The sequence below is a fragment of the Trichophyton rubrum genome, assembly GCF_000151425.1.
Source record: "Trichophyton rubrum CBS 118892 genomic scaffold supercont2.3, whole genome shotgun sequence".
Classification (NCBI taxonomy): Eukaryota; Fungi; Ascomycota; class Eurotiomycetes; order Onygenales; family Arthrodermataceae; genus Trichophyton; species Trichophyton rubrum.
Window position 1 is genome coordinate 1609030 of NW_003456426.1, and position 27560 is coordinate 1636589.

Consider the following 27560-nt stretch of genomic DNA (forward strand, 5'->3'; position numbering starts at 1 on the left):
GGTCGGTCGAGCTGCCGCCCATCCGTGACTTGAGGGATTCCTTTCATCCACGGCAGCGAGAGCTGCTGCCGTCCATTCTGCATCCGCATCATACCCACTCTCCGCCAGGCCGCTCGTCGACTCTGCCACCCATCAACCGCAACCAGAAGATCCAACGGTCTCGGAAAGGGTCGCTTACGCACTCGCATTCGGCCCGTAAGGCCAAGCACGACCGCAACCGCTCCAAGGACTTTAAGGACTTTAGAGACATCACCCGTCGCCGGTCGCTCAACGAGCGCAAAGCTCTCTCCGCCGAGCCGCAGACGGCCGCCGCCTGGGTCCAGGGCAAGCGATGGGAGGACCTGATCGAAGCTGCCACCTCGGCCACGGAAGTTGACGATCGAGACATCACCCCGGTGCCCCAGTCGCCTCCCCCAACCTCGTCGTCTTCGTTCCAGCCTCACTCCCCGTCGCTTAATTCACTGGCAAACATCAAGCATCGCTCGTCGGTTCCCCCAGCGTTTCAGTCGCCGCCAACCTCCAACCAAAACTCCACCTCCATCACCTCTCAGCCAGCTGCCGCCACCTCTCACCCGCTCCAGCCAACACCGTACACCGCTTCCCCGTTGCAAAAGTCACAGACTCCACCACCTTTTCACCGCGATCGAGACACTGACCTCGAGCCGTTCCCCTCTATTGAGTCGAGCATGGATGTCACCAAGCCTTATCTTTCCCCTCCCAGGCCGGTCACCTCTTACCCACAGCAGCAGCACAACATCTACCCGCACCCACACTCTCATGCTCACCACCCGCTCCACCCGCTCCATCCACGCCACCGTCTCTCAAACCCGGCTCCTTTCACCTCCACCTCCGCCTCGAGCTCGACCTCCAACGTCTCCATCTCTAGGGACAAGGATCTGCACATCCACATCTACTGCGCATCTTGCTCCCGTCCAAAAGCTATCCGGGACTGCTTCGCCTGCACAGAATGCATCTGTGGCGTCTGCAGAGACTGTGTTCCTGCCCTATCTCTCTCCATGCATTCCTCTGCAGGTTCTCCTCCGTCTTCTTCCTCCACTGTCGGTGCAATGGGTATTTCCGTTCTCAACCTTGGTCCCACTAGCAGCCCTCGATCCGGAGGTAGCTCTGCCGTAAACAGGCTGGCGCGCAGCAACAGCACCAACACGACAATGTCCAACCACTCGAGCATTCACGCCAATGGCAAGCATGACGGTAGACAGGGCCACGGATGTCCCAGGTGCGGCGTCGTAGGCGGCAAGTGGAGAGCTTTCCAGCTAGATTTCCGATGACGGCCAGATACAAACTGTCAACGACTAACCGGCGTTTCTTTCTCATGCTTCATTCTTCTTCTAACGACCCTAATGCCACGCTATATCTTGCCGCGGATACCACGCATTACGACCTATACAAATACCTTACCAGTTGGTTGGTGGTTAGTCTTCTTTGCTTTCTTTCTTTTTCGCTCTCTCTCTTAGTCGCCTGCTGATATACACTTACACCTATAGCTCCATTAACTGTCTCCTTGATTCGCTTCACTGCTTATCCTCGCTTCCTCAAATCTGCTCGCGTATACGTGTTTACAGCTTCCTCTCGGTCTGACTACACCTCGCCTCCCTTTGTTATGTCTGTTTATTCATCTTTATGTTCATGTTTATGCTTTTAACGCCCCTGTACCACTTCCCGTTTTTCCTTTCTTCGTCCCCTTTTTCCCATTTCCTCTCCTTATATACACTCTGGTTAAATCCCCTGGTCGGCCGGCGGGTGGTTGGTTAGTTGATTGGTTGACTTGGTTAACAAGAATTCAGAAAAGAAAAAAACCGTATAAAAAAGATCTCCTCCCCCTTTCCTACACCCACCCACGCCCACTTCTACCCTCTACCCCCTATGCTTTCCCATCTATCCTTTCTTGGTATTCTGGTTCTGGCACTCGCGTTTAGGTTCTAACCTGGCTGGCCCGGGGCCGTTGGCCTTCTAACGGGCCAGGCTGCATTTTCTTTGTCTTTTTGTCACCCCCCCCTTCTTTGTAAATACTGTTCTTCTGTTTTTTTTGGAGCGAGAAATATACACTTATTACACTAGTATTATGAATATAGTACAGCACGATCTAATGTACGCAGGCAGCAAGAAGGCAGGCAGGCAAATTGGATGGAGAGAAAAAGTGCCGAATGGGTATTGTGTGAAAGTATCAAGATACATTTTGAGAAGACAGGTGTGAGAGTAGATCGATGAAAATGAGATGAAGCACTCTTCTGCACTGGACTAGTGGAACTCGAGCTCTTGATGGGTTCGACTGGGTCAATCAAACAGTACGAAGATGATAAGCACAGTCTGGTCGGGAAAGAGGTAGTAGGCGGATAGGGAGATGTGTTTGCTAGGATGAATGGGGTGAAAGGTAGAGGAGCGCTAGTAGTGACGTGAAGGTGAGAGGAAGTAGAGAAAAACAGAGAAAGTATGGCTAACTCGAAAATAGAATAGGAACGGAAAATTGACGGAGAGGATCCTTATCAAGCAAGCAAATGGAAAGAGAAACGAAACGGCCAAATTGAAGACCAAAACACTGTGGGAGAGAAGAGGAGATATCAAATCGAAAGGTAAAAAGTAGCAGGACATGGAAATGATTAAAAGGAGATAGAAAAGTAAATTGGAGGGAAGAGGACAAATGTGGACAATTGCAACCGTTTGCCAGTTCCGGATTCTGCTCCAGCGCCAGAATTCAATCATGCTTCTTACTTTGCTTGCCCGACGAAGGGCCAGCTTTACCTCCATGGCGGTCTTTCGTCTTTTCGAGTGCCTGTGGCACTCTCACGTCCGGATCGACCGGCTACTCCTGTTCTAGGGAGAGGAAGCATGCTGCTTCGACGGCTGGAGTGACCAAGAGAAGTCCCTGGACGGGCAACAGCAGGTGGAGGTCCAGCAGACTTTTTAGTCCCGGGGCCATCGTTGGTTGGCATAAAACTGGTCCGAGAGCTAGGAACACCAGCATAACTCTGTCTACTTCTTGGGGCAGTAGCTAGTGCTGGTTTAGGAGATGTAGCTAGCTTAGACACTGGTGTTGGAGCAGGGACGCTTGGTACGGGCGTCTTTGCCCTTCGAATGGGAGTAGGGGGCATTAGTCTTGATGCCGGCCTTGCTGTTGCGGTGGTAGTGGTGGAAGAAGCGGATGATGCTGCAACGGCAGCTTGTTTGCGCAATTTGCTGTAGGGAGGAGGATCAAACACTGATGGTCTGGGTGAGGGGGAGGGGGATGGTGATGGGGCAGTTCCATGAGCATGGCTGGTACCGGGCTCCAGGGAGCCACGGTCTGTTGTTACGCCACGGTGAAGGCGGCTTGATGGTCTCCCAGAAGCGGGGGTGGAAGAGGATTCGCGGCTGAGGGGGCTGCGAAGGCCAGAGGAATAAGTGGACTGGCTGTGGGATGGGCGAGGTGAACGAGAAGAGATGGGGACAGGGAGATTTCTGTTTGATGATGATGATGCAGGAGGAGGGTTTTGTGGTTTGTAGACGTGGCCTACAACGAGGTCTTTGGTGTTGTATGTTGCGTTCCACCGCGGTCTACCGTCAGGGACGTAGTTTGAATATGTGAGGACAGTCAAGGGATCTACCAATCCTGTCCGTGATGCGGGACGTCCGGAGTGATTGGTAGTGGTTATCTTAGGTGTGCTGACTGCTCGCGGAATAGACGGTTTGCGAGGTGTATGTCCAATGCTGGTAGAAGTTGGGCCAGGCAGAGCAGAATGGCGTTTGAGCTTTGCTGCAGTACCCCTAGAGGTGGTGCTGCCACCACCTGCAACGCTACTTCGCCTGCTGGTATCTTGTATCATGGTGTGGTTGTTAATGTTAGCCGTGCTACCATTGGTGTTGCCGTTTGATACGATAACGGACGAAGCAGGAGAGCTTCCAGGAGTACCGATGCTTCGGCCTGCAGGGCTGTCGAGAGTAAGAATGCTCGAGACAGAATCTCGTAGTTGTCGACTGTTGAGCTCGTCCAACAGTGCGTCCATGGCATGTACACTGGCCTGCAGCGCATCAAACCTCGCCGTCAGGTCGGCAAGAAGCCGGATAATCTCACCATTGACAGTCAGTCTGTCATTGATGCCCTTCTGAATGATAGAAAGCACCCGTTCAATAGCCGATCCGTAGTGCACTTTCTTTGCTTCAAAGTTCTCAGCACGCTTAGCAAGCGCGGTAGGATTGTTATGTTGTATGCCTCCCTCGATGGCTTCACGCAGCTTCAAGACGCTCCTTTCGACAGATTCGCACATCTTGTGTGCCTGTTTGCCTGCGTTTCTAAACACGATTACCCATCTATCCTCAGCCAATTCGCGTCTGAGAGCCTCAGAGTCTGTTTCCAGTTTCTTGTAACCCTGTTCGAGACGGAGTCTTCGGTCTTCAAGTTCTTCGCAGGCGCTGGGGAAGATATCTTTGGCTCTGGACTGGAACATAGACAGTCTCATGGGTAAGAAGTCAAGGGATGCCCGAAGGGGCTGCATCCGTGCAAACAAGGCTAGCAAGCTTGATTCATCCTGCTGGTTCCCTGTTCCTGGTGTCTGCGTACCAGAAGACATGAAGGGTGCAAAATTAAGCCGTGGGTTTGTAGGTATATTTGACGGTGTCTCTTCGACAATGGTCTCAAGCTCATTGATATCTAGGCCTGTCGTTGGTTCATTATCCATCTCCATGACCATGACGGACTTGTGTCTCTTTTCCTCCATTTCAAATATCATTCTCGACAGGTTGTCAATCTCTAAGCCGACGTCTCCGAGTACAGCGTTCCATAGCTCCTCCCATTCCATTGCCAGTTCGACCTGTTCCTTGACTCCATGTAGCAGAGCGCCTACTTTCCCCCAATTCTGAATGGTCTGTTCCATCTGTGTGACAATGTTATTCAGCGATTCGGAGCCAACCTCTGCAATGTCCTCGCGGACCTGGACCTCCTCAATCGCTTTGACATATACATTGATCAGACATTCGAACTTGGAGACGGCCTTGTCAACATCGTCCAGGCCTTCTCTGCCTCCAGCGGCAGCCCATTCGACGTCATCTTCGGCCTCGAGTCCCCCCAACACCTCCGACGCTTTGTTTGTCCATTTCTGAATCTGGTCTGCAGCACCGCTGAGAGCTCGCACGGCGGCCGGGGCACTCGATATCGACGCTATGCTCTCCTCGAGGGCAGCTGGCTGTGGTAGGCTGATGGACGTGAGCTGTGAGAGTTGGTTGCTGAAAGATGCCCGGGAAAAGGAGTATATGGAGTCCGGTCTGTTGAGGCCGAGAGGGTTAAAGTACGACTCTGAAGCGTTTGACCCGGTGCTCGAGTGTCCTAACGGCGGCGTGTCCTTCGGCGGCGGCGGCGGAGGGATGTCAGAGTCGGCAGCATCTATCGTCGCCCCGTGGCTCATTCCCGCCGTCCCCATGGTACTCAAATGTATATCAGTATCAATAAACGCGTCCTTTTCCTCCACAGTAGGGAGGATCCTATGGTCTACCACTGGTACCGGGACTTGTACTGGAACTAGAACTGGTGCGGCTGCTGTTGTTGCTGTTGCTGTTGCTGCGTCTCGTTCGGCTTCGTCGTTGGCTTCTGGCTCAACGGGGCTTGTCTGCGAGTGTGTGCGGCCAGAGTCCTGCTCCCGGTGCGGCGCACTCAGTCCACCGCTCCACGCCCGTCCGCGCCGCTGCACCCGGATGGAGAGGTCGACGTTCTGTCGTTCGAGCTCCTGCAGCTGGGAGGCCGGTATTTTCCCCACCGGGCTCTTGGACTGGCTTCGAGCCGACGCAGTGTCAGACTTGCTTGAAGCCCCGTCCAGCAGCTTCACGCGCGCCGCGAGACTGGGCGACAGGCGTCGAAGGATGGACTGTCTCCCCTTGTGCTCTGTAGCCGCGTCTCTCTCGGTGTTTATCGTAGCAGTGTATGTTGTTCTGGCTGTTGCAGCAGCAAAGGCCGGCGCTACTCCAGGCGTATCTCGGGTCGACGGTGACCAGGAAGCGATGCGTTGGGCAGCAGTAAAGGCAGCAGACGCCCGCTTGGGAAGAAATATCGAGTCAACAGCGCTCGACGGCGACGCTGAAGTGCCCCTTGAGTCTGCTGCAGCAGTGCCAGATCTGTTGCCAGGCCCCGAGACGCCTGGGGGCATTGATACGTCGTCCCGTCCAGCTGCTGGCGTGGCTGATACTGGCGTCCTTCTCGTCTCTCTCGACTGCGGCTCGCTCGTCCGGCTCAGCAGCGACAGGCCATGTCGTCCTAGCCCTTGTACCGATACCGCGAAGATGTCTCTGCTCGTAGCTGATGCTGTTGTGGCTGTTGTCCTGGTGCTGACGCTGCGGCTGATGCTGGTGTTGGTGAAGTTGGCGAGCAAGTTGGTGATGTCGCTCCTGGAACATTTGCTAGCAACCCCTGGAAATTGCACTCTGCCCACGACGGCGACGACGGCAGCCTCTACACGCCCTTTTTCCCTGTTTACGCTGTGGCTCTTGGGTTCCTGGCATTTCGGCATGCTTCTTCTCCCGGGGCGATGGGTCCTATTCCGGCTCGACACCGTGCTGGCTTGCCTACCAATTTACCACTACATCAGGGGGTGGGTAGGTGTATACCACCCTGGCCCCCTTATACTCGCCCGTGTAGAGAGGGATGACCAGAGGACGATGCCGCAGAGGCATATGATGGTGCAAGACCGGCAGTTCAATTGCAGATGCATCCTGGCATCCATGGACAGGGACATGGACTGTACGACGTGGTACCAATGGGGATTCATGTCTCGTTACATTAGCCTTGATATTATACTATTGTATATGCATCCAGATATACATTCCGGACAGAAAAGAAACAAATAAGACGGAGAAGAGAAAACAGAATAAGAAGAAGAAGAAAAGAAAAGACCCGCAATCATCCGTATGGAGACAGAGTCGAGGGAGACTTTACTGCAGGCTCCTCCTCGCGGGAACTCCAATCCTGCATTACTTCCTCCCTCACCGTCCGGCACCACTGGAGGATGGCAGCATCGAAGCCTTTCCAGGCCTCCGGCTTGTCTCCGGTCACGATTGCCATCACATCGACCTCCAGACGCAGCTCCCAGCGTATCTCGGCCGCCTTGACCCAGAAGCGGAGGTTATCTGCCATCCGGTATGGCTTGTTCACGTCGTCGTGGAACGTCTTAATCGCACCAAAGGGCCGGTATGACAACTTGACGGCCTCATTGTGAAAGCGTACCAGGTCCCGGCCGTCCCGTAGACGGGCCAGGAAGGGCGTGGGCAGCTCCTGTTTGCTGTCCTCGCTGCTGTCGACGGGATCCCAGGCCGGCAGCGGAGTGACGGCTGGGGGGGTCAGGTTCTGCAGGAATTGATACTCCCTCTCACGCTCGTGGCCGGTCCAATCGCCGCTTGTCCATGTCCAGCTCTTGCGCTTGTGGCGCTCTCCTGCTTCTATCTTGCGTTCTTGCTCGAGCATGCGGCCAATGCCATCGATCCAGTCGAGGATGGACGACCGCTCCTTATCTCTGAGTCCACCGGCGAACGACCGGGACGCCCATCTCTTTAGAACCTCGAGTACTGATAGAAGCTCGGCCCTGATTTCCTTTTCACTCTTGATCTGAGCCAGACGCTCTGGGTGTTCGTGGGCCGTATAGTAGATTCGCGCTGCACGTATGGCCAGAGTGACCAGGTCGAGTATGTGCATCCCTTGTATCTCATCCCAGCCCTTGGGCTGCTTCTTTGACGGCGTCTCCTTCTGCTCGTCCTTGTCATTATTATTATGATTGCTGCTGTTGTCGTCGTCGTTCTTATTACTCGCGTCTTCATCTACCTCTATCTCAGGTAGGTTACTGCCGTCCTCCTTGGTAGCGAGTTCACTCGCTGCCAGCTTCTGGGCTGCAAGTTCGTCCTTGCTTGCCGTCAAGACGTCTCTCGCCTTCTCCAGGGCATTCTGTAGATCATGTCTCAGGGCGTTCAGATCCGGTGGCGGCGGTATATAATGCGTCTTTATGCTGTATGTGCTCACAGTCGGTGGCAGCATGAGAGGTTCATGTTCGTATTCATCCCATGCGCCAGCGTCATCGTCCATTCCCCCAAACTCCCCGAACGCCTCGATGGGACTCTGGACCAGATCCCCGTCCAGATGTACTTCCTGGCTCAGCGTGAGCTTCGGTATTTCAGTGTCCGTAGGCTTCTTCTTCGCTTTGGCCATCTGAGCGCCTTTCCCATCCAGCAGCCCCGTCCGAGCAAAGTAGTACTGCAGATGGGCGATGCTCCCCAGGCTCATCACGCTCTCCCGGTTCTTCGCCGACTCTGCAAACGTGGCACCTTGAGGACGGATGTAGCCTCTCCTGCGGGAGCCCGCCGAGGTAGAGGAGAGCACCGACGACCTGGCATCGCCTGAGAAGTTCGAAATGGACGAGACGGTCGAAAAAGTGCGGACCGGCGATGGACAGGAGGATATCGCTGGCGTCGGCGACAGAGAGGGAGACCGAGACAACTCACGGGCAACACCCTGAGAATCAGCAGTCGGTATATCAATAGCTTCGCTCATTTTCCGTCTTTGTCGTCTCTCTCTCTTGTCTGTCTTGCTTTGTCTGTCAACAAACAACAATTCCACGGCGTGTGATGGCGAACAACGGGATGAATCTCTCTCGACCAAAACAAATCACCAAAAGGAGTAAAGCCAGAAAGGACGGCCAATCTCCTATCCATGCCAGTTGTTCATAGTACGTACAGGCAAAATCTCAAACACATCAGTGCATATCCTTGTCGAAGGAGAGGGAAGACGAAAAAAAGTAATCAGGTCACTAAATATTTAGTTTCAGGTTGGCGGTTTCAGGGGCAATCCACTCTATTGGCCAACCTCCGTATTCTTCTGTTGTTGAATCCGATAGTGAGTTTGTTGATATCCGATAGTCAGAATAACTAGGCTTTGTGAGAAGGGCGAAATTACTCTCTTCCTAGGCCGGGAATAGCCATATTGCGGATGCATCAGAGGCCGAGCGACCTGGCGAACTGTAAGGCCATTCATTGTTGTAGCCACACTGCATGCATCCTGGATGGATGTCCCCTTCTCGCCGCCAGGCTTTGGCCACGCATTTTTGGACTTATAAACGGGGCGATCGACAGCACTTCATATCCGTCGTGTGCATTAAGTAAACTCCCTGTAGTATCCGAGGGCTCGTCTCGTGCTCGCGTTGGATATGAAATATATGTATCCGTTGGCAAATGTAGATGGGCGCTATTGATGACAGGAAACAAAAGCTGTCGAGTCCCTGCTTTTGCGTGTAACGAGTCGGTGGCTGCCTACGATCCGGAAACAGGCGAGCAAATTGCAGAGCCGAATTGAACCTGTATGGTACCTGGTGGCCAGCGAGAAGAAACCGTCGCCTTGAATGCTGTCATCGTCGGTAAGGCTTCTGAGCGCGGCCGGGGGGGTCTATCTCAGGCGTATCGAGAGCGCCCTCTCCGGACCCTTTCGCCAGTTGCTGCCGCACAAGGAACACACGAAAACATAAGAATGCCCTTAGACGAACATTTGGGGGCGATTATCGGGTTCCCCTAGAGTAACTATCGTCCCGACAAGGAGACGGTGCGCATCTGGGGTCGTATTATTCCACAGCACCCGCATAATCCTAAGAGGATGCTTAGAACGCGTCTAGACGGTTGACATCTTTTCCGAAGTTTGAAGAACACTCTCTATGGGCCGAATGAAACTGTTCTAGTGAGCTTTATTCGTGGCAGCCTAGCAAAGAGGCCAACATCGGTGATTGATTGCCCCATATAGCTTATTTAGGCCTCCGATACCCTTCAGTTCCACTAGGTCAGCTGTGTCGTCTTGCTATGCCATCAGGTGTATACTTAGTTGCACTTGAAGGGCCAGGAACTCGGCATGGTTCCTGGCCAGCTGTTGGTGATTACAGCCAGGAGTAAATAGATAACTCTTTGGGCCCAAGTTGGCTTCTCACAAAGGGTTTACCGCTTGCGGTGCATTGGTATAAGTGGAGGATTGTCTGGCCGCGCATTTGATACATGGGATGTAAAAGTCTGCCTTAAAATACTGTTTTAACATGGTCAAATCATTGCCAGTCCCAGGCAGTTAACATTCACCCAAATTCAACCTACACTTGCTAAATGTTTATAATTTTACTTCTACAGACAACCAGCCTTTCTTAGTTCATCTTTTGCATGGGAGTAATTAACTAACTAATACTCCCTTAGATCCTTGAGATTACGTTCTTCTAGAAATACGTACGCTCTAAAAAATGAAATTATGTCAAACCGAAATTCCAAAGCTAAGAACCGCCTACATAAACAGGATTTATTAACATGATTATAGTCGGTGACAAAAGTTCCAATCATATCATGACAGCAATATACACTGAATACTAAACGAGATAATGCTTCGAGTATACCTTAATCTTCTGGGGATACTTACTTTGTAGCTAATATCTTCAACAAACTGAAAAAAGTGTTTTGTTTACGGTATGTTTGGTCTCTTACCTTCAAACCTTTTTTCCTCAAGGAACGAAGTTTCCATTTTCTTTCATAGGGCACGCAATGAGTTTTCAAACTATACAAAACTTTGATGAAAATGAAGATCAGGTACTCCTGTTACTAGTAAATTATGCGATAATCTACCTATAACTCTTCTCGGACTCAAGGACTGCAGGTAGGTGAGATGGTTTCTTTGATTTCCCGACGAAGGATCCCATCTATGTGCAACTCGCCAGTAATATCGATTCAATAATGTTCCTTAAATGTTCATTCATGATGGTGAATTGACAATTAAATACAAGTCCTTGCTACAGTGTTAAGTTATGTGGTAGTTTCTGCGTCAGTACAACCGCCCAAAAAATTACTATGACGGAAAAATTTTGTTTCCCATCCAACGTGTTACAACGAGGTGATAAAAATTAAGTGACTGCTTGGATAATTTTACTCGATCTCAATTTGAGTGCACATTTCAACTTCCTATACTTAGCATACCATTTAATCGTCAAGGTAGTACGGAAATGTCGAGGCCAGTTGACAGGTAAGGTTTGCCATAAATGGTCAGAATGATGGCAGAGTATATGAAAAACAAATGAGTGCTTCTTGGTGCATTATTTCCTAGCACCTCTTAATCCCAGGTTCTCGCTAGTTTCTGCATATCTGCATGCATCTCAAGCCATGTATCACCAAGTCCATGCCTACCCCTGTGCCTTGATATTTAAGCTTTAAGGTTGCCGCGTAGACGCGTCTGGTTGCACAGGAGAAAGTCTTTTCTCCACTGACTTGCATTAGTACAAACTTAAAAATTTCAACAAGGCCAGGTTGGAAAGGGGCAGAACATTATTGCTAAGAAGTATTTCGTAAGGTACAAATACCCAATAAACATATCTGCTAGTTGTCCTAGGATCAGTCCGTATACTCAGTGTACTTTTACTCGGCTAAGTGAGGGAAAATACGCCCATTTCGTGCAGTTTCGTTGGAGACACGCATATAATCCCGTACATCACTCGAAATAATCATAGGCTGCAGTTAAAAGGCTTGATTTGATTGTTCCTGATAATTTTCCTTTAGAGTGATAAAGATTTCGATTTTCGTGGGTTGGATAAAGCAGGATATACAAGAGGTCCTGATCGCTGTCTGGTAATAATTAATATTCCCTGATATGTCGTCATAACTTGTCAAATAAGGGCGCGGAAAACCCACTGTGAATAAATTTATGTTTTATTGAAGGTATGCCTAGTACATTATAATAGGTATAACAATGGTTAGATTTGTGGTTGCCCGGATCTCCGTATCCCCTGAAATATGGTCTCTATTGGATAATACAATCTATATACGAAACTCTAACAAATATGTTAGCCCTCTAAGCCCCGGCAACAGGAGCTGCCGCAGTGGGTTCGGTGCCAGTTGTCTCGGAAGTATCCTGTTTCTCGGAAGTAATAGCAGTGGCAGTCTCATTCTCCTTTGTTTCTGTCTCATTTCCCTCTTCTTTCTTTTGCCATTTTGGTGGTCTAACCCATTGTGGGTCATGCCAGGGGCCAGCATCAGAGTTCATGCAACCCCCTTCGCATTCACAGGAGCCGCCGAATTCCTTTGGTAGATTCTCGGCAGGAACTTGCTTAAGCAATTCCGTCTTATATCCAGAACCCAAAATGTGAATCTTTCCAACAGTGACGGGATCAAGCCAGCCCTTGACCACACTCCAGACAGTAGAGAAACCCCATGGCGCATTAATCAAATACAATTTCCCTAGTCGTTCAGGATAGTAGTTTTGAGAGACTACAGAAACCTGACGGACGTAGGAATACACCGAAGGCACCTTCGTGAGGGTAACGCCTTTGAGATCCATGATGCTACAGCTGGTTTCGACAAGGGAGCCGGCCTTTCGGGAGCAAGCAGGAAGGCGGGGATCAGACACACGTTCGTACTCGACGGCAAGGTTGGTAAGCATACGCTCGGCGGTGGTAATCTTGTACATGGCTGTTAGGTCAATGCCGCCAAGTGTCTCGATATAGATAGGGCGGCCATCCTAGAAAAAGTTCGTTAGATATTAACCATGAGAACTAGTCTGTGTCCCGAGGTTCGAACCTTATCCGTTTTATGGTAGAATTGCTTATAGTACTTGGAGATCTCGGGTTTCTCAGGATAGTCCCAGACAGGGACGAGCTCGTCGAGCTTGATTTCTTTCCGCCACTTCTCACAGTCAACGAACCTGTAGGCGGTCAGCGGAATGTTCTCTCCAAGCTAATCTATCTATAGACAGACCAGAATATCCTTAGCCTTACATCTGCTTCGACAGATTAACGTCGAACTTCCGAGCACGGAGGAATCGTAGCTATCATCCCGCCACGTACTGATTAGCCAGTGTTGTTCATCACTTAGTGTTTACCGTTTCTTTCCCACTAAATTTTGTACTGCCGTACCAATGTTAAGGTGTCAAGACGTTCTGTATATCCCTCAGCCTCCAGCAGCATCCGTAGCTGTTGGACTGCAGCTATCTGTTGACCGGTCAAGTGTCCGGGGTGACCATCCTGTGGAGTGGCGGACTGGAACGGGAAGTCATAGCCGTCATATTTGGGGTTCAAGTCCATGGTAACCGGGGAAACATAAACAAACAGTTTTGAAACAAACGAATGGAGAAACACCAAAAAGCTCTAACGCAGGAGTTTCAAGCTCTGGATAAAAACAAATCGCTTTGGCCAAAACGGCTTTCGATGTTTTTTTTTCTTTTTACTTTCCCTTTTTCCTTCTGGAACTTTTTTCGTAGTTCTTATTACGTAATACCTTCTCGGTATATCAATACTCCCACATCCGGCTTACTCAGCTGCCATCCGAACGCAGTGAAAGGCAAGACGAGGCATGATCTTGTCGCCTACGGAGTGACGCCTGGTCAGAATTGTCTTCTCGCACGCCTGACGTCTGCCTGGGGCACCCAAAATATTTAGTTAATTTTCCTTCGATAAATTAATTATGCTTTAATTTGGTTTAAAATTCTTCTATTCTAAAGGAATCATATCCTGCTCTTCACATACAAGTACAACTACGGATTATCTGTCCACTGGTTACGGAAGTCACCTACCTCAAGGATTAAGCAATGCTATACCGTGAATGAGATACAATAAACTCCCATTTCTCTTTCAAGAGTGCCTAAAATAACCAATGTTTATTTCATCTTTCATTTTTAAATGAACTTCAAGGCAGCAAGTTGAAAGGTGACTCGAGAAGGAATCTTTGGCGCGTTCCCCACAATTTGCGGGCCGAGCCGCTTGAATACTATGCCGATAAAGGTGTGCTGTAAAGAATAGGCGCGCATGCCTTACTGTATGAACAGAATCTGGGATAAATAGTGAAAGGTGGGCCTACCTACTAAAAGTACGATTATCCAACATCAGTTTATATCAGCCGCAGAGGCCATCTCAGGATGGCAACTTGTTTCAAGCAACACAATTTTTTTTGACCTGTAATGCTTGAGTTATGGGTGGCGTGTATCTATTCATAAAGTTGCAGCTACTTTTCAACAATATTTTCAGCCTCTTTATTCTCGTATAAACCTCAGGTCGCCATCTCGAGCGTTTATTGTCTACTTGCGCAAACAGCAGTGAATGTAGAAGGCAAATTCACAAGTCACCGCGTGTAGAAATATCAAACTGTCGAGACAAAAAGAAAAGCCGGCTGATTGGCGAGGATAGCTAGTTATATATTTTTGGCAAAAAATTTGCCGAGTAACGAAATGGGTATTCTATGAGAATCCACGGCCAACACATTCAGGAAGGGGGGGAATTTGAATGATGGGCCATAATGGCACGGCCATCTAATGGGGGTAGGGTAACTCGGGTGGGTGTAGGTATACTCATAAGAACTTGAGAGGCTAGTAGCGGCTTCAGGCACTGGGACATAGCATATCTATGCGAAGTTGAAAGACGCAAGCAGATATGTAGTCTCAGACTTGACTAGTCGATCAAACGAATGAAAGGTAGATCAACCACTGTATTTGCATTGGGACTAATTGCCGAATATATGCTCCTCATCTTCCTCGTTAATATATACGCTTAAAGTAAAGATTGAACCATTTTTCCGGGCTTCAGCCAGCTGAGTTTCTCCCTCAGGATTTCCGTTGAGTACAAGTCTCCATAATCCACAGAAGGTAGTAGCATAGTAAGATGGTTGATTATCATCGTCGTATCCCTGAAGGGGTTCTCCAAAAGATGTAGAGCCCCCAAGTAGCTGGGGGCTAAATCCATTGCAAATGGCACCAGGGATATGTAAAACATCGTCCAGTACGAGTGTATTAACCTCTGGGTTATCTGGAGACCTTGGAACCTTTAACTCAACACTTCCAACACCGATAACACGTGCGCCAGTGCCAGAAGCTAGTGTCACTGGTCTAATATGACGGTATGTTTTGAAGGAGGATCGGTTTTTGGCATAGCTGATGCCGCTAGTAATCATCCAATCGAAGCATCGCTGTTTTGGAGGGTTATTTTTCCGGCGTTCCAACTTGCGTTTCTTGTACGCTCTGTTCTCTTCCCAATACTCTCCGATTTCACCCATTTCGCACGTAGTGGCCGTTACTTGACCCGTTAATTAGTTCTCATGCACAAAAATTATATCATTTTGGCTTGCAAAGGGGCGATTGATAGGCACAAGGTAGAACAACACATACATGATCGTGGAAACGAAATTGAAACTAGTGCAGTATATGGTTGAGTTTACTGCACTCGTGATATCTGTGTATGATAAATTCACTGCGTAATGATATATTCTGGGAGACGCTACTTCAGGCGCTGCTCTGACCAGGATCATAACAGGCAACAATTTGTGCAGTTCTGCGGCGGGCCTCTTAACCAGTCACTATCGCTAATGCGCGCTATCATTGGTTGAAATGAAATTAACGCTATTGGCCAAACTTAATAAAATGGCGCTTGTAATTGGACCATAAAACACACCAGAGAAGCTGAATATTTAATTACTATGATGACTTTTCAGGGCCGAGGTTAGTATGATTTGGATAATGTCGAAAGGTCGATAATTTACTCCGTAGTTACTACGCCCAGAAGTTAACTGGCTGCTCTGCCAAAAATACATAAAATAAAATAAACTAAAAAATTAAAAATTAAAAATCACGTGCCTGTCTATGACTGCATATTGATGCCCAGTGCAACGACAAGATAGAACCAACCTCCTATCAGCTCGAGACAGCCAGTCAAACGTATAAAAAGGCGCACGCTGTGATCCGCTGACTATACGTATAATGGCTAAGAGAGTGAGTTGGAGTTTTACATGTGCTTAATTATCCCAGCTAACAACATATTAATTGCCTTAGATAGCGTTCGAGGTTTACGGGCTCGTCCAAGGTATGTTGAACATAATTTGAGATACGAGAGCAAACGAACTAACAGGTCCACTCCAAAAGGCGTTTGTTTCCGGTATGGCCAATCTTAATAGTAGATTTGATCGTCCTTGCTGCAGCTGACGTACAGTTCAGCGACTTCACTCAGAGACGAGCCAACAGCTATGGGATAACAGGCTGGTGCAGAAACACCGCCCAAGGATCTGTGCGTTCTTAATTGTGCACAACATACCATTGCACCTGGACTAACCACGTAAACAGGTCCAGGGCGAGGCTCAGGGAGAAGAGGAGCCCCTTGGCAAGCTGATGAAAGACATCTCTTCAGGCCCAAGCCACGCACGGGTAGACGGAGTTGATAAGACCGATATCGAGCTCAAGGAGGGCGAGACGAAGTTCCAGGTTGTTCGGTAAAAGGGACACTCGGCCCGAGAGTTGGATTTGTCCTACTTTCAAACCCAGGTTTTACTCTGCGAAGATAGTGTGGTTGGCTGTGACAGAATAGTGACCGAGGCTACCTTTGGCTGTCCAGTAAAAGGATTTGGGAGCTTAACGGAGTACGGAGTACGTGTACGTATCCTCCGATCGAATCTGAGGCTAGACAAAAGGCTATGAGAAGATTATGTCCGATGGATCATCTGAAGTAGCAGAAATTTTCTGGCGCTGAACCAGAGGGCTGAGCTAACTAGCGAATTGATAGCATTCTCTGGCTGAATCGCCCGGGATCTCTCGGAAGTGCCAGGAAGAGTCATAACAATCGAGAAATATTCACCCCAAGTTCCAGTGCACAGCTGCCGACTTTTCCCTCGTTTACTCGCTTTTTCTTTGTCGCTAAGAGCATTGCTGACCTTTACCGCCGCCTGTCTCTTCTCTGTGCTTTTTGTGTAAAAACTGGCGGTAAAGGTCCCCCGGCCCTTCGCAGCGCGTTTAAAGTGGCTGAACAATGCGGGTCTTTTCGGAGCTAGTTACTGCTTAGGTAATAAGGTTACTCCTTATGACATCATCACTTTTTGTTATTCTTTGGTTCGTTGCGGGCTCGAAGAATCTTATATATAACAACAAGGGGCAGCAGTTCCTGGAAGAAGCCAATTTGATACCTTGGTATCCTTCTCTCCAGCATAAGATTACTGCAGTTACTACTGATTTTTACCACTACGCCTTTGTTTTCTACTATCCGCTGTTGCTTCAATGCACGCACCAACACCTGCCCCCTTCAGAGCCCTCGTCCAGGGTTCTAGCGCAAGACTCCTCTTTCGAAAGTGCCTAAACAGTGGCTTCAGGCCCTCAATATTGGATATTGGGTTGCGAGGAAACTCGGCTTCAATCTATAGCCAGAATAGCCATGACCAGGGACGAAACTTCTCTATTACCTCCCCAGCAAGGCTAAAGGAGTTCTTTGCTGCACCAAAACAAACAAAACGAATAGTCGAGACTGAGTCGGCATTCGAACACCCTGTGTAAGACAAAACTCCCTTAAAATACTCATAACAGGACATGACAACTAACGTAACGTTTAGCTTCACCCAAAAACAAATGAAAGATATCATAGTCGCCCATAGAGAGACAAAAAACTGGTCGGACTGGGTTGCCCTGGGTACCGTACGTCTGCTACGATGGGGAACTGACCTGGCTACCGGCTATAGACACCCAAAACCAGGCGAACCAGCACCATCCAAGCACTTCCAGATGAACGAACGAAAATGGCTTATCCGCTTTGTTTTCCTGGAGACAGTGGCAGGCGTCCCTGGAATGGTTGGCGGAATGCTTCGGCACCTTCACAGCTTAAGGAAGATGAAACGTGACAATGGCTGGATTGAGACACTTCTCGAAGAAGCATACAACGAACGCATGCATCTTCTTACCTTCCTCAAACTTGCTGAACCAGGCTGGTTTATGAGGCTCATGGTACTCGGCGCTCAAGGCGTTTTCTTCAACGGTTTCTTCCTCTCCTACCTTATCTCGCCACGAACGTGCCATCGATTCGTTGGTTACCTAGAAGAAGAAGCTGTTTTGACATACACACATGCCATAAAGGACTTGGAAGCCGGTAAACTACCGGCTTGGACAGATTTGCCGGCGCCAGATATTGCCATTAAATACTGGAACATGCCAAAAGGAAACCAGAAAATGGTTGACTTGCTCTACTATATCAGGGCTGATGAGGCCAAACACCGAGAGGTCAACCATACACTGGCTAATCTGAACCAAAAGATCGATCCCAATCCTTATGCTGCCAAGTATGAGAATCCGGAAAAGCCTCATCCTACTAAATCTGCCGAAATTGTCAAACCTACCGGTTGGGACCGACAGGATGTCATCTAGGCGTCCTTCAATCCATTTTTACTGCTCGCCTTTGTCGTATTACTTAGGGACTTTTTTTGACGCCGCCAGAGCTTTGTGACTGTATTTCTACGGGTATGATGCTCGGAGTTTTGGGTCTACGGAAATTCTCCATTCCGAAAAAGCGGAGTCTACCAAGCGTTCAATATTTAGCGCATTATTTTTAATTCATTTCATAACACTCCTTTCCTATTTCTTTTGCTTCTTTTCTTGGACAGACTTGCTAATATGCTCATACTTTCTTTGAAGGGTGTCCCACCACGCACCCGATGCCATTACCTTGCTTTAATCCCCCAGCGGGTATGGGTGCAAAACTTGACCATCTATATCCCTCCGTCAGCACGTTGATGACTTAACTGCTATCTTATGACAGGACTCACAGTAGAGCGAGGCTTCCTTGCTCGCCAAGAATATGAAACTTGGAGCGACCTCACTTGGCTGGCCGGGCCGACCGATTTGAGAGCCGGATCCAAATCCTTCCATTTGTTCAGCTGGTCGCGAGGCAGGCTGGATAGGTGTGTGAACCGGGCCGGGACTAGACAGAACATGTTAAAACTGCCATTCTGCGTGAGAAAGAATGATAGTAAAGATGGTACTAACGCAACTGCATTTACTCTGATACCCTTTGGCATCAAGTTTTTAGCCAACGACTTAGTGAAGCTGATGATAGCTCCCTTAGTGGAAGCATAATCAATAAGGGATCCCGAACCCCGGAATGCGGTGACAGAAGAGGTGTTTATGATCCTTTCAACTTGAGTTAATCCACCGCAACAGACCTGACATAGAATGTAGCAACTTACGAGCTTCCCTTTTCCATATGCGGCACAGCATATTTGCACATAGTAATCATTTGCAGAATGTTGGACTCAAAGGTATCCTTTACAGTATTGAGGTTGATCGTTGTAAAGTCCTTGCATAGAAACTGTCTCGATGCGTTGTTGACCAAGATATCGATGCGGCCAAATTTCTTGACGTGCTCAGCTACCGCGTATTTACAGGTTGGTTCGTCAGTGAGATTTCCAGGGTATAGAAGACATTCTCTTCCTTCTTTTCTAATCGCTTCGGCTGTTACCTCAGCGTCTTCCTGCTCTTCACGCAGGTAAATTATGGTGACATCTGCTCCTTCGCGGGCCATAAGGATGGCCACAGACCTGCCGATGCCAGAACTATGAAGGCCTAGTTAGTATATTTGCATCTGCAAGGAGAGAATGTGCTAGCTACATACTCGCCCCCTGTAACGATGGCCTTTTTGTCCTCTAGTTTACCACTGCCAACATACTCAACAAATCCGTGGGCTCCCTCAAGCTTGGTCGATTCACTCGTAGGGGCTAGATCCTTCTCCAGCCTAGGGGAATTGGTTAGTACTACTTACAAATAGTATATTTGACGAAGTCACATACCCTGGCTGATTTTGTGCTTGTTTCTCCTTTATTGGCTGGAAAGCGCCGCCAATGCCAGCTTTAGAAGATGTCATTTTGACGTTAGGGATTCCTTTAATCTGTGGAATTCCTCGATGTATCTGTAAAATACTGAGTGGATGGCGATTTAGAAGGCCTCGGGTGAAATTGCGAGACCACATTTGTATTTATACTGGTTCCGTGATGGCGGTTTCTCTCCTTATATTTATAGCCATAGTCGGTGACATCAGAAATGAGATCATAACTATCCGACATGTTAGTACAAGGAAGCTAGACAATATAATCTAAAACAGAATGCACTATGTGATATTCTCATACATCTGTAACCTTACCAGTGTCTATCCAGGTTTCTGTTCTAACTGATATCAATATCAAATATGAAACGGGCCAAACTAGTCTGCGTTGCGCTTAAGTGGGCACATCGCGACTAACTAGTTAACTTGTTAACTAATCTGGGGAGTGAATTCTGACCAATCACTAGACTTTTTTCTGGTAAGGTTCGAAATTCATGTTAAATTCCACGATTTCACAAAGGCTCGTATGTCCAACTCACTTATCTCCACCGAGGGCATAACCGCCCAGTATCAGTTTCTGCTGGAAAGCAGGAGGCTCCTTGACGCACGATGGCTTCTTGGACGCAAAGAGGATGCTGTTCCTGCCGCCACTCCGAAGCTTGAATGCGTGACATCATCTGACTATATGCTTGGCTATGAAGGCGCGAACAAAAGCATATTATATCCTGCATACTTACCTATATATACACAATAAGCCGAGTGCAAGCGGAAGTGCATTTCTCGTTCCTCAAAAATAATGAAAAGAGAAGGGAGAAGACGAAAATGCAGCCCCAAAGCATGGGCGTTTTCCTGCGGCAGCCGCGATTCAGATCAGAAAATTGCTACCGCAGGGAAGTGAGGCCGAAGCTGCCCTGAGCTGTTTGCTGAAGGATATACCAGTCTCTAAATATGATAGAAGCTTATAAGATAGAAGCTGCAGCCCGTTCTATCGCCAATGGAAGCGGCGAGTACTGCGTATTTTGTGACGTTGCAGAGAGCTTTATCCTCCTCGACACCATACAATAGGGAATTAAGAAAAGAAATTTTTCCCGAAATCCAGAATCCTAATTGCAAAAATGGTCACTAAAGCGCATCAAGTAGTCACACGTTGGCTTAAAGATGAAATGACCATGGGAATAAGGTATCATGCATATCTCATTACCACTGGCTCTGCCACCATCGAGCATAGGGAGCCTTACTACGCCGTCTAGCCACGTCATCTTCCCGGAGGCCAGACAACCAAATGGCCAACCCTAGTTATAGAAATGGGGAAATCACAAACTCACAATAAGGTCGCGAGACAGAGGATTCGGAAATTTAAGAGAGATATAAAGGTAGCTCTTGCTGTTAACGTGTCTCGAACTAAGCTTACAGTTTAAAGATATAGCTACCCGGGAATTATAAGGGCGGAAGTCCTTCAGGCCATTACTATTAAGAAACGAGGGCAGAACAGCCCTATTTGTATAGCCGACGGTCCTCTAATTACTCCCTTTACCGATCTTTTTCTTCGAGCCCCCACTAGAAACCAGACCGATATCATACGAAAGTGACATCGACGACGATGAGATTGCTAATTCAAAGTCGAATGAAGGAATTTCAGCGCTCTTAATTAAATCCACAACTTCCGTCCCGCCGAGATATTCAATGACTCAGAACATTAGAAACCTCGTCATCTCTAATATTACCGCAATGGTGAACGCCAGCAACGAAGAGGAGCTGAAAGATATCACTCCAGACATGAGTACCTCCATGTCTGCAGCACTTGCAGCAAACAAGAATGCGGCAGATACAAACATCGGGGCCCCAGCCGCCCTTGAGATTCCCATATTGAACAACACCGAGTTAGAGGAGTGAGCACAAGTCGTTTGAGAAACATTGTAAATCTCGTCTTCAGGGGGCATAATGTATGATTTGTATGCAAGCCGGGGTAGGGTGGCAACGCGAAAACCACCAGTGAGGGTCGATACTTCTACGCAGTGCTGGTGACTAGTATGCATGTTGAAAATATCCAGAAGCGAAGATCGATTCAAATATCAAACTGGCTGATCACCCTTGATCCAGAGGCACTGGCGTCTCTTCCTTGTGGCTGCTTTCTTCTTTCCCATTATGAGAGCCTTCGTTACGCTAATAAACCTTTTAGACTTGGACCACCAGGAACATTTATTTGACTTTGAGATGCAATGGAAGGGGAGTTCATATAATTGATTGGCACCTCATACAGTCGGCACTTAGTTTTGTGAGTCATCATCGCCATAAAATCAATATCAACTTATTTAAATAACCAATCTTGGTAATCATGTAAGAAATTAAAATAATGTACTATATAATAATTATTCTCCTACGGAAGGAGTTTTTAGCTCCCACTCTTGTATATCAAGCAGGAGCTTTATTATATAATCACACTCCCCAAGCATAAGCGCGTTAAGCGCCACATCCTTGCAAGCGCTGTAGCCAATCATTCATCACTAGTTATCCGCCGCTCATGTTTGACACACGATAAGGCGAGCCTTGAAGAACACTCGCTGTTCTCCTATTCCAGCGCCGCTATGGGGGTCATTCGCTGGTTGCGGAGGTTGTACTCTCTGGATACCCTCGACACTCGTTTTACAGTCTCCTCCACGACCCCTATCAAGGCCGTCACCACGTCTTCACATGATGCTGCCCCTGGATCGAGTTCAAGTGACGCGGACGGGAAGAGGTTGGAGTCCGTGAAAGCCGGAGCGCCTCCTTCGAGATGGAATACAGTTGAATTTTACTTTTACTACCTCGCCTTCCTTACGATAGTACCGCTGATGTTCAAGGCGGTAATTGATATTTCACAACGTGAGCCTTCACCAGAATATCCAGCTTTAAAGGGGATGGCCGGCGTACAACTACTAACCAACCCCTGATGGCGTCCTTCGGAATATAGCAACTCATCCTACGTACTCAAGCTATTCTAAGTTGTTGGATCCAGGCTGGATACCGGGCCGTAAAGTTGTGAGTCGTGTCCGCCAGAGCATTACTCTCTTATCTACCGTACCTAGGTTTCTGACATGTTGCTACCAATTGCAGGACAACTCAGATTCCCAATACTCCACGTTTCGCGATAACATTCCTTATATGACCTTACTTTTGGTCTTTCATCCTTGTCTCCGTCGAGTTTACGAACATCTCTCCCCCGCAAAGATATCAACTGCCCCCCCGACCGGCGGAAAAGCAAAGGATGACGATAAGCCTGAGGGCTCTGCTGCGGATACAGAGGCTCGACTAAAGCAGCGAGTGACATTTGACTACGTCTTTGGGATAATACTTATCCTAGCACTGCACGGCGTATCCGCATTCAAGATCTTGGCTATTCTTTGGATCAACTATTTGATTGCGACCAGGCTCCAACGAGCCCAGATACCTGTTGCAACATGGATCTTCAACATTGGTATCCTCTTTTCAAACGAACTGCTTCACGGATATCCACTTGTGGACCTTGCGAAAATACTCTCCCCCAATACCGATTCTTCTTTTGTAACCTGGGCCAAGTGGGTGGATTGTATTGGAGGAATTGTTCCAAGATGGGAGGTGCTATTTAAAATTACAGTCCTCCGACTAATAAGTTTTAACATGGACTATTACTGGAGTCTGGATTATCGATCCGGAAGCCCTGCAGAGGTACGTACCTTTTGGAATTCCAAATCTTCAGCAAGACCAAGACGACTGACTCCCGAGAAGAAACAAGTTGATCCTTCTGCGTTATCAGAGCGTGACCGCGTATCGATGCCCGCTCCGCCTGCCACGTATAATCTACAAAATTACGTAGCTTATATTCTTTACTCGCCTCTCTACCTTGCCGGACCAATCCTTACCTTCAACGATTATATCAACCAGCAACACTACTCTCCCGCTTCCCTCACCCGATCTCGCACCGTTCTTTATGGGGTACGCTTCCTGCTTACCCTGCTGTCAATGGAGCTGGTTCTCCATTACATATATGTCGTCGCAATCTCCAAATCCTCTCCTGACTGGTCGGTGTATACGCCCTTCCAGCTCAGCATGCTGGGGTACTTCAACTTACACATTATCTGGCTGAAGCTACTTATCCCCTGGCGGTTCTTCCGCTTGTGGGCATTAGTCGACGGCATCGACCCTCCAGAAAACATGGTCCGGTGCATGTCCAACAACTACTCTGCCCTCGCGTTCTGGCGCGGCTGGCACCGGTCGTTTAATAGGTGGGTTGTACGGTACATGTACATTCCTCTCGGTGGAGGTGGGCGACCTAGATCTGGCACAAGCAGTCCTAGTGATAGTAAACCGTCTTTACTCTCTAAAGCCCGCGGTGTGATGAACTTCCTTGCTGTTTTTACTTTTGTTGCTATCTGGCATGACATCAACCTCCGACTGCTCATGTGGGGCTGGCTTATCACGCTATTCGTCCTTCCAGAAGTTATCTGTACCATGCTCTTCCCTGCGAAGAAATGGCAATCACATCCAAATGCATACCGTGTGCTCTGTGGTATTGGAGCAGTGGGGAATATCCTCCCAATGATGGCAGCGAATCTCGTCGGGTTTGCCGTTGGTTTGGACGGACTGAAGGGCCTAATACACGGCATTGTCGGCTCTTATTCCGGCCTCGCGTTCCTTGCTGCAGCGTGTGCAACGCTATTCGTTGGAGTCCAGGTCATGTTTGAAGTCAGGGGCTCGGAGCTTCGGGCTGGCATTAGACTGAAGTGTTAATCATAATGTCAACCTAGTTAATAAAGATTAAAATAAAATCTCCTTATAGCTACATGGATTTTCCCTGGCTCCGAAGGATTTAAACAATAAAAATAATGATTTTCTTACACGTCGAGCTGACCGGAAGCTGGCGGAAGCTGGTGGAAGAGCCCGTCTGCGGCTGTGGGGGCCCACGCGGCGCAAGGTTCCACTAGCAAAATAAGCTTAACTGACGAGACGCAAGGGACAAACTCGACTTCAACGACAGACATAGGAGTAAATAGAAAATATCCGGCTGTCTATTGAACGGAATATGTCCAAATGAAAGCTGCAAGTAACGAGAAAAAGAAAAGAATGAATAGAAATTTTAGATGCAACATTTCAGAACTTGATGAACAGAAGGAGAATAATGCAAATATAATGAATGTGTTTTTTGAGGCTGGTGCTGTTGGTGTACTCTGTACTGTTAAAACCATTTCTCAATGGAGGCCGCTCTCTCCAGTAGCAGCCATGTACTTCTGGCACTGAACCAACATCTCTACCTGCTTGGAAACCTCCCCAAGGCGTCCCAAGACCTTCCGATTACCGTCTTCAAAGCCATAGATCTTATACTCAATGCCAACTTCTTCAGCAAACTCCTTGACCCAGCCCTGGAGTTTGCGCAGATTATGTCTAGGGACACGAGGGAAGAGGTGATGGATGGCCTGGAACTGGAGACCACCGTGGATCCAGTCGAGCCAGGCAGGGCAGTCGACGTCCATGGTAGTGCGTAGCTGGCGCTGGGCAAAACATTCAGCAACACTCACATCAGAGGTAGACATGGCGAAATGTGACAGCGTGATTTGAACGTGCAGACCCATGGTGATGATATGGGAGATGAGAACGAAGGCGATACGCATGGGCCAAGTTGGAATGCTGCACCATAGAAGACAGTATCCGTAGAGGTACCAGTAGCAAGCCATGAAGAGGATCTCAGTTGGTTTGGTCCAGGCAACGGCACCGAAACTAGCGGAGCGAGGAGAGAGTAGATGCATCCAGAAGAGTAGAAGAAGGTTGAACCGAGCTATGGCCATGATCGGATAGTAGGAGATATGCTGGTATTGGCCTATGATGTTGGCAGCCTCGTCCCAGACGTAGACGAAATCATAGTATGTAGATCTTAGGGATTTGAAGAAAGATGGGGATGTTGCAAAGAAGGGGATATTCTGGATATCTGGGTCATGTTCCTGAAGGAGGTTAGTTTACCATACACGATAGAGGGTGAGAAGTGAGGCTTACAGGGTGATTGGGGACGAGGTGATGGACATTGTGGCTGGATTTCCACCAGCCGATTGATAGTCCACAGCAAAAGTCCGCAATGAACATGGCAATGAGAGTGTCGATTACGAAGTTGTGTGTGATGGCTAGATGGCCACCGTCGTGCGCAGTAAACATGATCTGATGCCAGAACAGGCCAAGGAAGACTGCAGACGGGATATAACACCCAGCCCTGAGAGTGATTATAAAGAGGCTGAAGAGAATGGAGTATCGTATCAGCTCCTTTCCGTACTCGATGTAAGGACAATCGTAGAGGCCTTCGTCTTTGATACGCTGGTGCAACTGCTTGTACTTGGTAGCAATATGGCGCTGCGTCTCTGGTTCCAGGGAGGGATAGTTGCGGTGATCATCATCAAGCTCCTTTTGCACCAGCTTTTGTGTATATTCCTCCGGCGTCATATGTTGTTGGACTTGCGTCTCAACTTTGCGTGAAGCTGCCCGCTTCCTGATGTTTGCTGTCTTGGCCAATTCCTGAGTCTCCATAATGTCTTCCATCGAGGTAACGCTTGTATCAGATCCGCGGGACTCTTCGTCTGAGGAGCTGGTGATGGAGTCATCCATGGTAAAGAATATGCCACCCCGGATGGGAGGCGTCATACTTATCCAGGGCCCTTCGACACGGCCAATCCTAAATTTATCCATGGTTGCGAGGGTATTTTCGGAGTGATAACTGTATTGAATAAGAAGAGTGGTTTCCCCCCCGAGTAGTTAGCCCATATGTTCTGTCAACGATATCTGCCACTTTCGCACCAAGAAGTGTACGGCACTTGCGCTATGAACTCACCCTTTATATGCAGGCAGCCAAAGGGAGACCAATTGGGGGAATTATGAAAAGGTAGAAGGGAATTGTTTACATATTAATCTCATCGGTGGCATCTCTGCCAATCATGTGCCTAACAGCTAGAATTCCTCCAGGATGGTTCTTGAGCCATCCGTCCAGTCGAAGGACACGATTGTCCGCTATCACGATGGTCTGGCCTCGAGCAATGCGATCCTCGACCTCGCGGACGGAAAAGATACGGTTGCGATTCATGGCTAACGTATCTCAGTTGTAAATGGGAGTAAAAAAGGGGGAGGAAGGGAAGAGACTTTATGCCAACGTCAACATCTGGAACGGAAGAAAAGAACAACAAAGAAATCTTTTTATAAAACGAGTGGATGGCTAGGACGGGCCGTGGTATTCGAAGGAGAAGTTCAATCAAAGAAGTCCAAAGAATAGGCGTCCCACTCAATGGAGCTTGTTCAAAGGAGACTGCATTCGAAGGTAAAAAAGGAGCGCGGCGTGGCCTGTAGCTAAATATCAATTGCTAATCAACAGCCAACTAGCAGACTCGAGTAATGCACCCGCAGTGAAGAAGAGAAAATGAATGGAAAAGAAAGAGAGAGTACGGATATTGTAGAGAGCCCTGTCTGGTGGAAGAATCTGGGGGGCTTGCGTGTCCACAGAGAGTAAGGGGACCAAACTGACAGACTAGGTTGCGCTTTAACGAGCCAAGCAGCTATGTTACTTTCCGCCAGGCAAAGGGAAGTAAGAAAGAAAGAAAGAAAGAAGGGGACAGGTTGAACAGCAAGGACTGACTGGCCGCAGGCAAAAAAAGGTACAGGCACAGGCACAAGGAGGTCAGGGGTCAGCCCAAAAATAAAACACCCTACTGTATGCCGCGTGGCAAGGAAGGCGAGCAGCAACAGGCAGACTCTGAGGGAGGAGAGAGAGACAAAGCCAAGCAGGAGTCAAGCCGCCAAGGCAGAAGGCAAACAGTTGAGAGTGACAGGTTGAGCATATCCACTATTATGGCTGCCGGGCGTCGTTGCGGCAGGTCATCAATATCGGGGCGTTGATATACGGGCTTCCGCCAGATGAGATTCCTATGCGGGTGCGGCCGCCCTCGATACGATACGACGAGGGACGCATCCCGCACCGTTCGAGGACGTCTATAT

The 27560-nt window shown here is 48.6% G+C and overlaps 10 protein-coding genes across 18 annotated transcripts in view; 4 read left to right on the plus strand and 6 right to left on the minus strand.

The window, feature by feature from the left end:
* TERG_03333 (uncharacterized protein) overlaps positions 1-1289 on the plus strand; it is a gene marked incomplete at both ends in the record, with an annotated part of 1890 nt that extends 601 nt beyond the window's left edge. The window contains one exon of the mRNA XM_047748069.1: positions 1-1289. Coding sequence (XP_047604043.1) covers positions 1-1289 — 1289 coding nt within the window.
* Positions 1290-2100: 811 nt separating this feature from the next.
* Positions 2101-6491, minus strand: TERG_03334 (uncharacterized protein; the record flags this gene model as incomplete). Its single annotated transcript, XM_003236241.2, has 1 exon — positions 2101-6491. The coding sequence occupies one exon, from the start codon at positions 6489-6491 to the stop codon at positions 2757-2759; it is 3735 nt and encodes a 1244-aa protein (XP_003236289.1). The 3' UTR covers positions 2101-2756.
* A 49-nt stretch (positions 6492-6540) lies between these two features.
* On the minus strand, positions 6541-9389 carry TERG_03335 (uncharacterized protein). The gene has a single exon (XM_003236242.2). The coding sequence runs from the start codon at positions 8516-8518 to the stop codon at positions 6881-6883; it is 1638 nt and encodes a 545-aa protein (XP_003236290.1). The 5' UTR covers positions 8519-9389; the 3' UTR covers positions 6541-6880.
* Positions 9390-9454: 65 nt separating this feature from the next.
* On the minus strand, positions 9455-13239 carry TERG_03336 (uncharacterized protein). Of its 8 annotated transcripts, none has more exons than XM_003236243.2 (4): positions 12885-13239; positions 12747-12796; positions 12550-12673; positions 9455-12490 (listed from the first exon to the last, which is right to left on the minus strand). In XM_003236243.2, exons 1-4 carry the CDS (start codon positions 13050-13052, stop codon positions 11825-11827), a joined length of 1008 nt encoding a protein of 335 aa, XP_003236291.1. In that variant the 5' UTR covers positions 13053-13239; the 3' UTR covers positions 9455-11824. The 8 variants fall into 8 exon arrangements, with proteins under 8 accessions (XP_003236291.1, XP_047605912.1, XP_047605911.1 ...); XM_047749554.1 differs by having other exon boundaries at positions 12727-12796; positions 12885-13150; XM_047749553.1 differs by having other exon boundaries at positions 9455-12673.
* Positions 13240-13337: 98 nt separating this feature from the next.
* On the minus strand, positions 13338-15543 carry TERG_03337 (uncharacterized protein). Its single transcript, XM_047748070.1, has 2 exons — positions 15125-15543; positions 13338-15032 (listed from the first exon to the last, which is right to left on the minus strand). Exon 2 carries the CDS (start codon positions 15010-15012, stop codon positions 14464-14466), a length of 549 nt encoding a protein of 182 aa, XP_047604044.1. The 5' UTR covers positions 15013-15032; positions 15125-15543; the 3' UTR covers positions 13338-14463.
* A 169-nt stretch (positions 15544-15712) lies between these two features.
* Positions 15713-16222, plus strand: TERG_03338 (uncharacterized protein; the record flags this gene model as incomplete). Its single annotated transcript, XM_003236245.1, has 5 exons — positions 15713-15724; positions 15785-15815; positions 15875-15887; positions 15947-16016; positions 16073-16222. 5 exons carry the CDS (start codon positions 15713-15715, stop codon positions 16220-16222), a joined length of 276 nt encoding a protein of 91 aa, XP_003236293.1.
* Positions 16223-16996: 774 nt separating this feature from the next.
* Positions 16997-18130, plus strand: TERG_03339 (alternative oxidase, mitochondrial; the record flags this gene model as incomplete). Its single annotated transcript, XM_003236246.1, has 2 exons — positions 16997-17265; positions 17326-18130. The coding sequence occupies 2 exons, from the start codon at positions 16997-16999 to the stop codon at positions 18128-18130; spliced, it is 1074 nt and encodes a 357-aa protein (XP_003236294.1).
* A 303-nt stretch (positions 18131-18433) lies between these two features.
* Positions 18434-19622, minus strand: TERG_03340 (uncharacterized protein; the record flags this gene model as incomplete). Its single annotated transcript, XM_003236247.1, has 6 exons — positions 18434-18471; positions 18529-18683; positions 18749-18892; positions 18949-19314; positions 19374-19493; positions 19549-19622. 6 exons carry the CDS (start codon positions 19620-19622, stop codon positions 18434-18436), a joined length of 897 nt encoding a protein of 298 aa, XP_003236295.1.
* Positions 19623-21950: 2328 nt separating this feature from the next.
* On the plus strand, positions 21951-24364 carry TERG_03342 (uncharacterized protein). Of its 2 annotated transcripts, XM_047749555.1 has the most exons (4): positions 21951-22442; positions 22531-22598; positions 22674-23264; positions 23325-24364. In XM_047749555.1, the coding sequence occupies exons 1-4, from the start codon at positions 22166-22168 to the stop codon at positions 24324-24326; spliced, it is 1938 nt and encodes a 645-aa protein (XP_047605913.1). In that variant the 5' UTR covers positions 21951-22165; the 3' UTR covers positions 24327-24364. The 2 variants fall into 2 exon arrangements, with proteins under 2 accessions (XP_047605913.1, XP_003236297.1); XM_003236249.2 differs by having other exon boundaries at positions 22674-24364.
* A 43-nt stretch (positions 24365-24407) lies between these two features.
* TERG_03343 (uncharacterized protein) lies at positions 24408-26655 on the minus strand (the record flags this gene model as incomplete). The annotated part of the gene is made up of 3 exons (XM_003236250.2): positions 24408-25531; positions 25584-26292; positions 26477-26655. 3 exons carry the CDS (start codon positions 26653-26655, stop codon positions 24785-24787), a joined length of 1635 nt encoding a protein of 544 aa, XP_003236298.1. The 3' UTR covers positions 24408-24784.
* Between the last annotated feature and the right edge of the window lie 905 nt (positions 26656-27560).

What these genes read in the sequence shown, in the direction of transcription:
- TERG_03335 (XM_003236242.2), bottom strand. Translation starts at nt 8,518, where the DNA reads ATGAGCGAAGCTATTGATATACCGACTGCTGATTCTCAGGGTGTTGCC.
- TERG_03336 (XM_003236243.2), bottom strand. Translation starts at nt 13,052, where the DNA reads ATGGACTTGAACCCCAAATATGACGGCTATGACTTCCCGTTCCAGTCC. An exon ending in GTCTTGACACCTTAACATTG is followed by an intron (nt 12,797 to 12,884) that starts GTACGGCAGTAC and finishes GCGGGATGATAG; the next exon opens with CTACGATTCCTCCGTGCTCG. An exon ending in GTTAATCTGTCGAAGCAGAT is followed by an intron (nt 12,674 to 12,746) that starts GTAAGGCTAAGG and finishes GACCGCCTACAG; the next exon opens with GTTCGTTGACTGTGAGAAGT.
- TERG_03337 (XM_047748070.1), bottom strand. Translation starts at nt 15,012, where the DNA reads ATGGGTGAAATCGGAGAGTATTGGGAAGAGAACAGAGCGTACAAGAAA.
- TERG_03342 (XM_003236249.2), top strand. Translation starts at nt 22,166, where the DNA reads ATGGGGGTCATTCGCTGGTTGCGGAGGTTGTACTCTCTGGATACCCTC. An exon ending in GGTAATTGATATTTCACAAC is followed by an intron (nt 22,443 to 22,530) that starts GTGAGCCTTCAC and finishes TTCGGAATATAG; the next exon opens with CAACTCATCCTACGTACTCA. An exon ending in GGATACCGGGCCGTAAAGTT is followed by an intron (nt 22,599 to 22,673) that starts GTGAGTCGTGTC and finishes TACCAATTGCAG; the next exon opens with GACAACTCAGATTCCCAATA.